Here is a 16432-nt window from a genome sequence, read left to right on the forward strand (position 1 = left end):
TCCATCTGAGAGGAGTTCACTTTCAAAACAAAGCATCCTGGCTTTATGAGCATTCAGAAACGTGTTTTGCTATGAGGAAAACATTTTTGCAAAATGTACTAAAGAGACTTGTGTTTCTCGGAGATCAATGGATCATGAATTGCAGGGTTAAAGGCTACTGCTAGATCCTAGAAGCCATCAGCAGTTGAGAATAAGACTCAGATCCCAGGATGTGTGCCACAGTTGTACAAAGTAACTAAAAAAATGTGGTGCCAAATTTACCGACCTTCCACACAATGCAGTGTAGCAAGGCAACTTGTTGTGCTGCGTTGTGTGAAAGTGAAGGAGCAAAAATGTGACATGTCTACGCAGATATGGCGCACTTCTGCTCTCTTATTGTGCCGCACACTTCAGGCAGCCTCATGCCAATGCAGGCATCCTTACACCACAGTACCTGCATTACAGGAGAATTGTTTTTGTGCAGAAAGGGACACCTTCCAGCAACAAAAACAATCCCCTGAGGCATTTTCCTCTTTCTATCTCTGTGGCAGAATGCAGCACACATAGAAAGAGGAAATAACAAGAAGAAAAAAAGATTTTTCTCCGTGTTATGCCAACCTCTGGGTGGCGTATCAATTTCACGGAATCCCAGGTTTAAAAACCTTTGAAAACCTGGGATTGAGTGAAATCCATGAGTGAATGTATGGGAACACCCATGCTCCACCCATTTAACACTTGCCAGAATGAAATGTAACACAATGCATCGGCAGCCACTGCATTGTGTTACATTTTTATTTACAAAGCCATACAATGCGGCACAAATTGCCCCTTGTGTGGCTTTGTACATATCTACTAGCTTTTTAAGTCATGGAAGTGCCACAAAAGTGGTGCAACCATGAAGCAAAATATTAGTAAATCTGGTCCATGTTGTTAAATTGGGCTTCAGGTTACCTTTATGTACAACAGAAGACTCCTGCAGCCCATTAACTGTTATGATGGCACTCAAGTGTTCATTTGTGTCCTGGCCTGCTATCCCATTGCAAGCCTCCAACATCACTCCCTCCACCAATGCAAGATATGGATGATAAAGGTTGTTACCAGTATCTTGGCTCCCTACCTCTGTGGCTGTACAGATGCAAGGGAAGCAGAGGAGAAGCAAGAGGTCGTGCAACATCTCTCCCCACCTTACACCACCTTGTTAGGCTTTCCACATGCAGCAGGGAAGCAGGATAGCAATGGGCCCTATGTCCACGCTGTCTGCCGCCTGACCCTGCCTCCCTAGGTCTGTGGGTCCATGAGGAAAGCAGGGGGTATCAGGATAAACCCAACAGCAGTTCTGTCACTCACAAAGAGGTCAGGAGCAGCTACCCTACACTGGGAAGGAGGGAATGGAGAGCCAAAATGTAGGGTGGGGAAGGGCGGCAGGAGGCAGAGATATTGTTTCCATGTAGACGATGATATGTGGACGGTGGCTGTAAGTCACATAGGTTTTGTTTGTACTTGCTACAGTTTAAGAGTCCTTGACTGACTATGAGAATTTGCACAACAAAGTATTGATGGTGATGGAATAAGGGAGGGTTCTTGGTTGATTCGATTGGGCATGGCGATGCGACGCAAGGTGATGAGATCCTGGTGGGAATCCTAACACTTTCAATAGGTCATATTCATCTTTTAGCAGCTTGAAAGATGAAAATACCACAGTGAAAGAATGACTCTTCATGGGAGATCAGTATGGCAATGCATAATTTGGCATCACCAGACCCAGCATAAAGATGTTTCCAAATAAAGGAACAAGTTGAGCATACAGTTTTGCTTTTTGTACCTGTACTTGCAATTTTCTTGGGAAGGCTCTAAACCAGGATGGCTGGAGCGAACCTGACAGCTGCATGTTCTCCTACTAAAGAAGGGCAGTAAATGACCCTGAACTCTGAATTAATATTTGTCAATGTTTTAGAAATTGCAGTTCTGACATACAGCGGCGGCTCCTCCGCTAAGGCGCAGGGGCGCTGTCTCACTGCTCTTTGAGCAGTGCAAAAAGGAAAAATCAAATAATAATAGCATAATGTTATTATCATTTTATTTTTCCGTACTTAGGCAGTTCTACAGGGCGGGGCTGGCTTGTAGTCACAGCCAGCAGGGGGAAGAGTGTTTGGTGTCCTTAAGTGTGCATGACAGTTTGGCTGGCCGTCTTGGGCTGGCCAAACAAGCACACTCAGATAAGAAAAAGGGGTGGGGGTTTACCCAAATGAGTCACTGGGGACCTGGGTGCTATATGGTATATGAAAAGAGGGTCCCAGTGAACCGTTCAAACATTATTCACGTTTATTTACACCGACAATAACAAAGGTATTAAAGCAAACACACTGTAAATTAATCACAATGGGCAAGGTCTACAATATATAAAATTATGATAACAGTGCCCCAAGAGAAAAGGAAAAGAGGGAAATAGCGTGACACTGTGAAGGAGAAAAAGAAATAGATGAGAAATAATAATGGTTGTGACAAACAATTAATTCAAACTCATTAGTTATTTACAAACTAAATTGGCTCAGATCCCTGAGCCCAAACAAGGAATCACAAATTTCCAAATACTTGTCAAGAATCATCTATTTGACGCTGGCATGCTATATCCAGAAAAATGAGGGCGGCGTCAAATGAGATGAAGGGAAAGTAGCCGTCGACGTTTCGACCCCACGCTACGACAGTAGGCGTACTTGAGGCCTTATATCTGGGTCTTCATCAGGACAAGGGTGTAACCAAGGGTGCACTATAATTTCTGTAGGAGTATAAATAAATAATGCTGCATCAGTATAGTGTTCTCCATCGAATTAGGAGAAATTGAGATGGCATCATCCGCAACGCAAAAGAATTAAAATTGTTACCATGGTGCTTGGAGAAATTAATTTCACACGGAGGTAAATTGGAATGTTTTGGATAGAGTGGCATAATTTAGCCGATCTGGAACTTTATTTTTATTGTTTCAGATATTGACACATTTGAAAAGAAAGAAACATTCCAATTTACCACCGTGTGAAATTAATTTCTCCACGCACCATGGTAACAATTTTAATTATTTTGCGTTGCGGATGATGCCATCTCAATTTCTCCTAATTCGATGGAGAACACTATACTGATGCAGCATTATTTATTTATACTCCTACAGAAATGATAGTGCACCCTTGGTTACACCCTTGTCCTGATGGAGGCCCCCGATATAAGGCCTCAAGTACGCTTACTGTCGTAGCGTGGGGTCGAAACGTCGACGGCTACTTTCCCTTCATCTCATTTGACGCCGCCCTCATTTTTCTGGATATAGCATGCCAGCGTCAAATAGATGATTCTTGACAAGTATTTGGAAATTTGTGATTCCATGTTTTGGCTCAGGGATCTGAAGCCAATTTAGTTTGTAAATAACTAATGAGTTTGAATTAATTGTTTGTCACAACCATTATTATTTCTCATCTATTTCTTTTTCTCCTTCACAGCGTCACGCTATTTCCCTCTTTTCCTTTTCTCTTGGGGCACTGTTATCATAATTTTATATATTGTAGACCTTGCCCATTGTGATTAATTTACAGTGTGTTTGCTTTAATACCTTTGTTATTGTCGGTATAAATAAACGTGAATAATGTTTGAACGGTTCACTGGGGCCCTCTTTTCATATACCATATAGCACCCAGGTCCCCAGTGACTCATTTGAGTAAACCCCCCCCCCTTTTTCTTATCTATCTGAGCAGGTGCACATCTGCGAGGTTTTTTTAAACTTAAAATTGTTTTCAGATTCTATCTGTTGAGACCATGGTGGAGAGTGAACTACTTTCCTATACTGAAGACTACATTAACACACTTATACAGGACCATTCTAACCAATTCTTATCTAATACAGCTTTACACGTAGATGTTACTCTGAATGATAAGGTCACTAGATTAGAGAGGCTTGAGAAGAAACTCACCAGGACACGCCTACATGGATATCTACTAACAAAATATTTACAAGAAAATATTATTCCAGTGGGTTTACAAATCAAAATTGAACCAGCCATATTTATTGATGTACCAAAGTTTAAGGAGGGATTCAGCTACGTCGCAAACAATTGCTCCCGACACTGGATGGTGCTGGGGTAGAAACGGCAGCTGAACAAGTTCAATCCCTCACAAAAGAAATTGCTGCACTGAGAGCTGAAATACTTGGGGATAGTACTCTAACTAATGCCAAATCTGCACTAGAGACCCTGGATGCCACATTGAAAGACTTTGATGTCACTAACCCAACTAAGAAATTGGAGAAATTGGCTAAAGACTTACGAGCATTTGATAAGAAGAACGTCTATCCCTACCTCCAACCGGACTATTACAAACAGGACAATCAAGGTCGTTTTTCGAATCGAGACAGAGGAAGTTTTAAAGGTAGAAGAACATATACCACCTTCTCAGATTCTTCATATAGCTCGGGGAGCGAATCGGAACAAACAACGCCAGGACCTTCATATAATTACCAATATCAAGATTTTGGCTATCCACAGTATCCACCACCATCTCATTTTTTGGGCCAGGGCCAGACTCAATGGAGACCACCTCGAGGTCGCGGCAATTGGTCCCGGGTCAACAACGCGGACAACAATCCAACACAGGGAACCAGAATGGAGGCAGGGGCAGAGCACAGAAATAAGTACCATTCTGCCTGGAAACCCACGGAGAAATCTCCACGGGAAGAATACTTACCGGTGGTGATCATCGCACCTGCACCAACGACAGCTATGACAATAACAGAAACTGTTTCAAACCCGATAGTGAACATCTCCAAATATCAGCTATCAGAAGAAGAACATAAGGTGTTGAGTAAGGGCCTTTCCTACGTACCAACTACTCCCCCCAACAGATTCCAACTGAAAACTGAACTATTCAGATTTTTCAGGAAGATTCGCCTCAGATATTTCTTCAGACACTCCACCGCCCAACAAAGATCGTCCATAACAGGATTAAGGGAACCTTCAACCTTTTTTCCACCATCTTACGCCATGAGCAACAAAATCCTTGCCTTTGAAGATGTAGTCACCCAAGATGTGGAGAATGCTGTCTCTAAACCAAAGTACACTAGGTTTAACTTGAGTAAAAATGAAAAAATGGCCTTAAAGGGTCTCAAGGACAATGCGGATATAGTCATTAAGCCCGCCGACAAAGGCGGGGCAAATGTGATTCAGGATGCCAATGCCTATAAAGAAGAAATCTATAGACAGGTAGGAGATGGTATTAGCTATAAAAAATCAATAGTGATCCCTCAAAAGAACTTGCCCTTGCGATTCTACAAACAACACAGAGAGGTCTTGATGAAGGTTTCCTGTCCGAGCAGGAATTTAAATTCCTCAATCAAAGTCACCCCCGCCTTGAGACAATCTACACCTTGCCTAAGGTGCACAAAGGCCTAGACAACCCACCCGGACGACCGATTGTGTCCGGTTGTGGGTCAATGCTGGAACTACTCTGTCAGTACATAGATTTCTTCTTGAAACCACTTGCCACACAGACCAGGGCTTATCTCTGTGATACTACACAAGTAATTAATTTGATTGATCAAAGACCCTTTAACCCAAGCACTCAGATACTAGTAACATGTGACATTGTGTCACTTTATACTAGTATCCCACAAATGGATGCAATTGCTGTGATGGAGAAGGCCCTTGATACCAGGACTGCACCAGTCCCGGTTCCGACCAATTTCATTTTGGAACTTTTACAAATCGCGATGATGAAGAACTTTTTTATGTTTCAAAATGATTTCTTCCTCCAGACGAAAGGTGTAGCGATGGGGGCTACATTTGCCCCGAATCTGGCAGTACTGTTCATGGATGATTTTGAGAATAAATTAATCTTCCATAATACCAACCCGTTCGGACACCACATGGCGTTGTGGGTCCGATATATAGACGACGTGCTGTGCATTTGGGATGGCACAAAAGAAGATCTTACATCATTCCACACTTTGCTGAATAGTAAGAGTACTGACATTCAGTTCACTTTAGAAGCTAGTAGTGAAAAGATCTCTTTTCTGCACATCATGATCTATGTCGATCCCGAGAAAAATCTTCTGCAAACAACACTCTTACGAAAACCATCGGAACGTAACTCTCTTTTAGAGTATGGTAGCCATCACCCGAGGGGACTACGCGGCAACTTACCTGTTGGCCAATTTTTTCGGATCCGTCGAAATTGTTCTAGCAAAGAAAACTATATGACCGAGTCACAAGAACTCTCGAGTCGCCTACTGGCACGCGGTTATCTGGCACGTTTGGTGAAACGTGCACGTAAGAGGGCATGGTATAGTCCTCGCGAAAGCTTGTTAACATCTGAGCCAAAACCAAAACAAAACACAGCCCTGGAACGTATTATCTGTGTGACTACTTTCTCAACTCGTAGTAACGATGTCAAAAAAATCATCAACCATCACTGGAGTTTGGTGGCAGACGACCTTGGACAGAAGGCCCTCCCCCTACACTCCTTTAAGAGGGCTCGCAATGTTAAAGATGAGGTGGTACAATCGTTTCTACCGATACCACGGAATCCAACAATCCAATCTTTGTGGAACCTCCCACCTGTTGTGGGTCACACTAGATGTGGTACCTGTGCAGCATGCGACACAGCGATTCAGACAAAGGAATTGACGTACAGAGGCAGGTTTTTTACACTAAAATCTCATACGAACTGTAATACATCTAATGTAATTTACTTGATCAAGTGCCCATGTGATCTAGCATATGTGGGCCAGACCCAACAGAAGGTTAAGGCCCGTATCCTACAACATGCTAGCCGAATTAGATGTAATGTACACGGGGCCCCTTTGGGAGACCACTGCACCAGACATGGTCATACTCCAGATACTTTACAATGGCTAGTCCTAGAGAAGATTATCCTAGGGCCCAGAGGCGGCGACATCACACACATTCTCACTCTTAGAGAATCCAAATGGATGACCACTGTAGACACTATCCGGAATGGATTGAATGAAGCCTAGAGCAGCTATGCACAGTTGGCTAGATTTGGTCGTTGAATCTGTAATACAAGATCTTCACCCTCATGTTTCAGAGGTGCATCTTTTTTGGTCTGGATGGTATGTAGAGACATTGTGTTGTTTTTATGCTTCTGACCAACATGAATTTGATACTGTTGAGAATACAAATTTTAAGAAATGCATTTGTCACTATGTGAATTGGTTAACCTTTTGGATTATGGATATGGAGTACTGTCACAATTCTCTTTTAGTACCACATATGTATTGTTCAACGTTTAGATATGTCTATATTGATGACCTTATCTTGTTAATTGATGATACTCTAAAATTATTCGATACACTCTCTCAGTGACTCTACTTATCTACATCTACCTATCGACTGTATGGATGCATGCTACTTCACCCTCCTGTGCGAGAGGTGCGTGGCTTCTTGTCTTCTCCAAACAAAAAATGTGTGTTATGTTTCAGGTTTATGATGCGGTACCAATAACAGTTATGGTATCGTGATTATTATTGAAATGTCATAAATCTATCATGATTGCTGGCCTTTGGTATAGTAATTGCGGGTTCAACAATGATGACAATCCTATGTTTGACATGTCACGAATCTATTTTTGACTACTGGCCTATATTACAATAACTGCGGCTTCAACATCTAAGTATTCGAAAAACCGGTATGACTAAGTGAAGTCACTATCCTCTGTGACTCTATTTACAATTCGAGGTCCACACGAGTCCGTTTTCTATCACTTGAGAACCGTTTATAGAGTTGCCCCTGGAGACGACCCGGATCTACCTCAGTGGTAGTCCTTTGTCTATATCTTTAGTGGTTCCTTTCCGCCACAGAGCGAGTACAGAGAGTCCTTTCCCCGCGACTGAGAGCGGTTCTTTAATTAAACGGAATACCTCCACCAGGTAGGATACGGTCACGTATGGCGTATGGGCTAAGTTATGCTGCAATACTTTTGATTAATAGCGCTTTTTCCGATGTAGGAAACCACCCGTTTTTTGTGAATATGACCGAACACGACGCGGTAACCCACCCCGATTAGGTATGTGTTTTTCTTAACACTGGGTGCTGAGTGCCGGTGGTGATTGGTTTTCTCTGGCCATTTGGACTTAGTAGAGACGAGTAACTCTCCACATTTCTGTTCTTTAGGTCTTGTGTTCGTGTAAAATTACAGTTCCATACCTACCACTAAATTAGACGCTGTTACGATCTACCATTTCCAGGTATGAATCCTGCCACATTTCGATGGTTTGACAACGTTATATTTTCCGCCTCTGATACAGTGTATTAGGGAGTTTGGTTACCAGTAAATACATCATATTGGGTACATGGGATAATTTGGTAGTCATGTTTGATTTTACAGTTTGTATGAGATTTCAGAGATTGCTTTATCACACTAATCCCTGATCGACTATTATGTTAAGAGTGAAGTAGGCCTGTTAATATATGTTAATGTAGTTTAACCTGTCTTGGCAGAGGTTGGTCTGTTTTGGTCCTTCTCAGAAGTGTTTTTATGAGTTTACAAGGGATAGACATGCGGCTTTTTGTAATTAATTGACAAGAGTTGAATAGTAACTCATTCACCTTGTACATATTTTCCCTGTTCTACTTTTAAGGTTGATGATAGAGTGGCATAATTTAGCCGATCTGGAACTTTATTTTTATTGTTTCAGATATTGACGAATTCGAAAAGAAAGAAACATTTTAATTTACCACCATGTGAAATTAATTTCTCCACGCACCATGGTAACAATTTTAATTCTTTTGCGTTGCGGATGATGCCATCTCAATTTCTCCTAATTCGATGGAGAACACTATACTGATGCAGCATTATTTATTTATACTCCTACAGAAATTATAGTGCACCCTTGGTTACACCCTTGTCCTGATGAAGACCCCATTTTAAGGCCTCAAGTACGCCTACTGTCGTAGCGTGGGGTCGAAACGTCGACGGCTACTTTCCCTTCATCTCATTTGACGCCGCCCTCATTTTTCTGGATATAGCATGCCAGCGTCAAATAGATGATTCTTGACAAGTATTTGGAAATTTGTGATTCCATGTTTTGGCTCAGGGATCTGAAGCCAATTTAGTTTGTAAATAACTAATGAGTTTGAATTAATTGTTTGTCACAACCAATATTATTTCTCATCTATTTCTTTTTCTCCTTCACAGCGTCACGCTATTTCCCTCTTTTCCTTTTCTCTTGGTGCACTGTTATCATAATTTTATATATTGTAGACCTTGCCCATTGTGATTAATTTACAGTGTGTTTGCTTTAATACCTTTGTTATTGTCGGTGTAAATAAACGTGAATAATGTTTGAACGGTTCACTGGGACCCTCTTTTCATATACCAAACAAGCACACTCAGCATGTTCTCCACCTGACTTTATTGCACAGCCTGAGTGGAGAACATGCACAGGCTCTGAGTCCCTGTCTGTATGCCGAATCAGGGTGCTCAGCCAATCACAATGCTGCTGTCTTGCTGGTGGCAGCAGCGTCATGACTAGCTTAGGGGAGTCCCGGAGCCTGTCTGCATCCCTGCGCCAATTGAAGAACAGAAGAGAGGCGGCGTCTGCAGCCAGGTAAGATAATTAATTTTTCTTCTCCCCTCCAACAGCCCCACCCATACTATTCCATGGCACCCACCACAGTCTGACAACTGGAACAATCAAATAGGAAATTCTACACCTCCCACCAGCATCCAAGGTTTTGATTACATATCAGGATTGGAGGAGGATAATGCTATGGAACACATAGAGGTGGTGCACAGGTGTCTCCAACCCCCCCCCCCCAAAGGTGTACATTGTGAGTGGATATAGGGGTCACTGCATCTGCCTATAGGAGGATCACTGCCCCCTTTGCAATGGAGGCTGGGTCGCCACCTACAGTGAAAGGCATACTGGCGACTTCAAACGACTGATTTGCTTTCACTATTGTGCTGCTCCAAGTGCACAATTGGGTTCGCACCTCCACTGGAAAGAGTTCATTTTATATGATTCGATTGCGCTGTCCTAATCTGCCCATTGCTCACACACTTAGAAGTGACGTATAGTGCAGGGATGAGAAGCTCACCATATTTGGAATGTGGTACCAGGTACATTTTGTGTGCACCTAGCCATCAATTGAGTAGAAGAAGGTGACAGATGTTTTATGTTATTTTGTGATATGTAGAACAAACCCAGGATTTTCTTGTTAATGCCTTACTTTGCTTGTCCCTGCTTTGGAAGATGACGAAATGATGCAGTTAGTCACATTGACCCTAAAACTGTATGTGACAGATATAAACATGGCGATTACTCCAACCGTCCATTGCCTGTCATCTAACTCGGAACCGCTGGGGTGGACGCATCCCTGTTGTTGCTTTCTCAGACTAATAAAGCAACATACCCACATCGTATCTTTCTATTTCTTGTAGATCATGAGATGCCTGAATCTAATCCCAATCACTTTGGTCCAGGACAACTAGGTAAGTACCATTCCTATCCTACTTACTTTGATAAAGTACATAACTGAGAAAAGCTACCATTATGACGACAAGATGTTTGACGATGCATCATGACTTGACAATGGCTATCAGTAGGATGCTTTGACCTGCTCTATACTCATTCAGTTCAATTCAAGGTCATTCATGTGTCCCAATTCTTACATGTTCTCCAGTGTTTGGACTTGACATTAGGCAGGTATAAGTAGGATCTCAATATTATTCATTACATGGCAAAGACTTACAGAATGTGGTGGTGGTACCAAAGAGAGCCCAATTTCACTATATCAGGTATAACAAGAGTATACCAGTGAGTAATGTTTGGTTTGCTAAAGGTCCCTGTAGGGCGCCCTGCCTCTACCTATGTGAATGGTACAAGATGCACTTTTAAGTATAGCACAGACATTCATTTTAGATCCTCATTGCACACTTGTTCAGTCGGATTCAGGATGTTGCACATGGCACAGGGTGGACAGGCGTTCTCTTGAGCCGCTATTGAGGTATGGAAAGCCTTTCTTGGGAAGTGATTACCAAATTTCTTATCTGTGCCTCAATATGGCCACACCAAAATTCCAGCATCTCTTTCTATTTGTGTTTTGTTGAACCAATGCATGTATTCTTCAGGCTGCATCAGATTTCTTCGTTACTGCTGGTTTCTGCTCTCCACAAAGAAAGTGTTAGTACATTTGAGTGCATACATTTGTGTGTATAATAGTTCACAGAGGTTCTGGACCTTTTCATGTGTTTGATGGTTTATGGGCAAGTGGTATGGATAGGGCAACAGTGAGGATGCAAGTAGCATCAGAGTAAGTGACCAGTGACATCCATCATGAGTGGTCAAGAGTCCGATCCAAATCTAAGGTGGATCCTACCTTTTTATCTCATGCTGAGGCGCGGTCTGGTCTTTCTTTCGTCTGTAGCATTTCGACGTATCTTCAGCCTGGGCTAGTGTTCCATTCTATCTTTCTTCCATTTGACACTCCCAAGTGGCTCCTGAAGATGGACATTTGGATGGCATTTGAGTGGAGATGGTTTTCTCTTACCGAATAATGCAACAGCAAGACGTCCACGGTGTGCATGGACAGGGGTGCAGCGGGGTATGTAGGCCAGGTCAATTTGGGCACCTCAGTCAGTCTTGTGTACTGTACAAAATGTCCTGGCTCTAGTACAAAGTCCTCGCAGGCTTGTTCAATGGAGACAAAAAAACTCACCCGGTCCTCCAACAGCACACAACCACCATCCCTACAGGCCTGAAATGACATATTGATAATCATTTGCCAGACTGGCGCCACTATGCAGATATGGAGTTCACTGTACATTCCACTAAGTTAAGCCGGGGAACATCCATTACGACGCGGTGTTTACACCGCACTACCATTACAACGCTGGTTTTACAACGCAAGTCGTTACAACGACTTGCACTGGAGGGCGCTCTAGGCTAAGGAATAGTAGATTTACTATTCCAACACCTTCCCTACTGTACGTAGGCTGGTGTTGTAATAGTAAATCTTACTATTCCTAAGTCCAGCACACTACAGCGCAAGTCGTGGTAACGACTTGCGTTGTAAAACCAGCATTGTAATGGTAGTGCGGTGTAAACACCGCGTTGTATTGACATACAACCGTTAAGCCTAACTGCTCTGTGCCACGCTACCAAAGCGCTGAGCATAGGGTAACTTGGGGTTTGCTTGTGACATCGCCTTGAGAAGGATTGTGGTTGCTGCTTGTTTTAGGTTCCGCCCACCTCAACCAGTGCCCAATTTCTTACAGCTTGGCAGTAAACCCAAGTTGTCTCTAATTAGGAAGTAAAGCTAGCACCGACCCAGACAATGAACAGCAGACATGCTAATGTATACACACATATCAGCCCAGTTCCTACTGACCCAAAGATGCACATTGTGTCTGTGTATATGTGCGTGTGGGTTCATGTGTGTGCCTGCACATGCTTGTGTACGTGTAGGTGCATGTGTGTGGGCGGGTACACATGTGTTCATGTGTGTATTTTACAGATTTCCAGTAATGACTTGCAAGGGATTATGATGTGTGGTGTGTAAGCCGTATTTCCAGTTGTGAGTTGCATACACAATAGTGCTTGGCAGATTGTGACTACATTCACAGTAGCTCTGGCCTCACACATGTACTGCTGCAACAAGTTCACAGAACTTGAAAGTCAGATAGAAGTAAACTATAATCCATTAGTTACAATTTATAGAATCAATTTGTGAGGTCTTGGGTTAGTAAATCCTTGTACTTTGACCTAGGGGTTAGAGTGGAAAGTTGTCCGATTTATCTATGCCAGTTTCAGTTGTTTTTAGGGGAGGGTGGCTCATGCGCTCTCTGGTGGGTGAAGGTGAGTTGTTGCCCGAGTGACATTCGTCTTTGTTATAAAGGAACACAGCCGTCTTGGGAAATCAAATGCTGTTGAAATCCACTCATACCCTCTCCATTGGAACTGTGGCTTTCCTCACAGCTGCAATAATGGATGTTCGTCATTACTGCACCCTAGTGGCATCTATTCCTGGCCAGCCATCAAGGAAGGCCTTTGCTTAGCACAAGGTCCAGCCAGAAGAGAGGGCCGATCAGGTCCTTGCAAAAACACACAAAATGTTGCCATGTTCATCAAAAGCAAAGCCGTGTACAGGGTGACTGTTCATCCAAGGCTCATCAGATCCGTCAGAAACTCTTGTGAGATATTGGCTGAAGTACATACTGTCTGGACCTCGAATAGCATTTTAAGACTGCTGGCCATCTGGAAAAATAATTATTTTGCACACTTTTACAGACAGAATTATAGGACTACAGTCCAAGGCCTGTGAGCCCTTCTAGAACTTACAAAAGCGAATGAAACACGAGAAAAGTGTCACATAATAAAACGCACGCTAACCACCAGAAACCAGGCTTTGAATGGAAAACACATAATACTTTATTCGATTTGGCTAGCTAGCTTATAAATGAGAAGTGCTTGGAAGGAAAGTGCTTTGTGGTGGCCTGGTAGGGCAACTCTGCATGTTATCACGTTTGGCTGATCTGCACCTAATTGTCCACGCTGATGTTCAATACTTTTATTACCATCATAGTGCCCACTGCACCCATCCAGAATGTCAATCAGAAAGATCGGTGTGGCCAGCCAGTAACTGCATAATTGTCATCAAATCAAAAACTAAAGCTGCCAGAAATGCAGCAGCTCTGCCCAGGGTGTCAGGTAGGTGCCCTCAGGTGTGCTTCAATTGCACAAAGAAGATCACTCCTGGGGGACAAAGGTCATCCTACTGATAATGCAGGGTGGGCTGACAAAGGAAATGAGTGCGATGAAACCATTTGCACACTATGGTCCTCATTTACGGGGAAATGACCTAGGGCCTAGGGCAGCGCTACAAGTCGTGCTGCACTGCCTTACGCCAATGTGAATGTGCAGGTATGCACCATATTTATAAAAACAGTGCATTCCTGACATTAACCCCTGCGCTGGTGCACAATTTGCTTTCTAGCTCCAACGCAGTACACCTGGTGCAAGGGTGTCTGCGTTGCATGCAGCATTGTTGTGCAGGAAATCCTGGGAGGCGTTTTTCTACTCTCCCATGGAAAGAGGAAAAAATGAAGAGAAATTAAGATATTTCTCCTTGTTATGCCTGCTCTGGGAAGGCATAAGGTTTTGGCGTTGCCTCATGTTTACGTGATTAGGTAAATCTTGTGTAGCATCAAAATCCATGGGTGTTGGGTGGGAATCCCACTGTAACGCCCATGGAATGACTCCCTAGCGCAGAGCAAAGTAATGCAGCGGCTTGCACAGCCTTGCCTTACCTCATATCTATGAGCCCACGCAAAGCTACGTAAAGTGGCTTTGCGTGGCCTCATAGATATGGTTGAGAGGTTTGTGCCACCCGAGCGTCAGAAAAAGTGGCAATCCGGCGGTGCAAGCCTCTCATAAATAAGCCCCATAGTATTTATCAAATTTCCTGTTGTCCAGGTATCAGTTGCTGGAGAGATGTTTGCGGAATGTGCACGGTGTTTATGTTCTCAAGAAGTATTTACTTACATAGGTCTACATTCGAGTTTCATCCTGGCGAAGCTGAAACATGAAATGTTCTATACAGGTGCACAAAAAACATTTGAAAAATAGCAAATTCTCATGCTTGAAATGCAGATCCTGTACCATTAAGACCCGATCTGTAGAAAAGGCCAGCAGTCCAATAGAAAAAGCAATCTTGGTGAACAGCATGGCTAATTTCACAGGATTACCAGGCAGACCATTGACAATTCATAGATTTCTTTCTCTGAAAATGCTCACCTTGTTCAGACTATGACATCATCTGGCGGCAGTCTTGTTGACAGGAATGTCAAGCGGCCTCATAGCTCACTTCCGGCTGGAGCAAAGGCTGACGGGAGGGAGGGCTCTCTCATTGGTCCTCCCATCTGTCATTCCAGTAGGTATTCCTTCAGATTATCCCTCCCCACGTTTGTCATTTTCATGATGATTTTCCAGCTTCTGAAGTGGAGGGGTTTAGAATTTTCTGTCCATATACGCTCATTCCAATAGTACTAAACATGGTCAGAATACCACGACCTTCGTCGCCTCGCCGGGGTAGTAAGCGCTATATGAATGCAATTAATAGATGCTAGAGAACAGCTTCTAGGGTCCACCCATAAAGCATATTTCAGCTCCATAAGCGCCAGAGGTGTTATTACAAAGGTGGGGACAGGAAGAAAATGGCAGGCCGCAGGAGATAATCAAAAGCAGAAAATAACACGTAACAAGAGCAAGTCATGCAGGCCTTTCCTCACGCCACACAGCCATCCTAGACTCATACATAATGATAACAATATATATCGCTTCATGTCATACTTGTGCAGTTTGAAGCACTGCAAGTAGCAGAAGTTAATATTACTAAATGTAATTGATGGTGGGTAGAATGGGTCTTGCTGGATTCAAACTTGTGATCTACAAGGCAGAGCAAGAGGCCGTCGCGCAAACAAACAAGGAGAGGAAGGAGAAAGAGAAGAACAAGAAAAAGTGGGCACCCAAACCAGGAGTATGCGACAGAGAAAAACTTAGAAATGGAAGATAAAGACATGGAAGACTTGAATGTAATAAATCTATCAGACAGAGCAATAACTGAAACTGAGAAATCACTTCTACAGCGGGGTTTGAACTTTTGATATAGCCCAGACAAGGATAGATTTATACAAATATATAAGAAAGATCAAACTGGCAAAAATCTTCAAAGAAAATGAACAAATGCGACAATACAAAAAGACACCAACAGAACCAACAGCAGAACTTGAGGCAAGAGATGGAACAGCCTTCTCCTTATTGGTGAATCTGGATGTCACAAATAACAATGACAATGAAAACATAGAACCAGAGACAGTATATACCCAAATAGGGTTCGGACTGAGTGGCTTTAAACCAAAGTCTAAATTGTATCCACATTTGCCCCCTGAAAATAAAATTGACATGTTCAGTGATGCAGTGATTCACGAATTATACGAAATCAAACCAAAGAAATTTCACAACAATCTCAAAGAAAAAGAAAGAGAAGCTCTAAAAGAAATAATACAAGATGATAAAAGCATCCTGAAAATGGCAGACAAGGGAGGAAACATCGTTGTTTGGAATAAATCGGATTATGAAAAAGAAGCCCATCGTCAATTGAATAACATGGAGTACTATACAAAATTGAAAACAAATCCAACTTCAAAAGAGAATTGGATGACAAATTAGAGAAATGGAAAATGGAAAATCTGCTAGATGATGACGAGGTTAAATACCTGAAAACAGATCATCCAGTAATGGCAACAATGTATTTTTTACCTAAGGTCCACAAACACACAACAAAACCACCGGGCAGGCCAATCGTGTCCGCGAAAGGATCCTTGTACGAACCAATATCAAACTATGTGGATCATTTCTTAATGCCATTTGTACTAAATTTAACCTGGTACATAAAAGACA

The 16432-nt window shown here is 42.7% G+C and overlaps 1 protein-coding gene across 1 annotated transcript in view; it reads left to right on the forward strand.

Moving 5' to 3' along the window:
• Nucleotides 1-16432, forward strand: part of AMOTL1 (angiomotin like 1) — a 431088-nt gene that overhangs the window by 59371 nt on the left and 355285 nt on the right. The window contains exon 3 of the mRNA XM_078656975.1: nucleotides 10414-10464. Coding sequence (XP_078513101.1) covers nucleotides 10414-10464 — 51 coding nt within the window. The remainder of the gene's footprint in view (nucleotides 1-10413; nucleotides 10465-16432) is intronic.

Source organism: Lissotriton helveticus, chromosome 8, assembly GCF_964261635.1.
Source record: "Lissotriton helveticus chromosome 8, aLisHel1.1, whole genome shotgun sequence".
In the NCBI taxonomy this organism is placed as follows: Eukaryota; Metazoa; Chordata; class Amphibia; order Caudata; family Salamandridae; genus Lissotriton; species Lissotriton helveticus.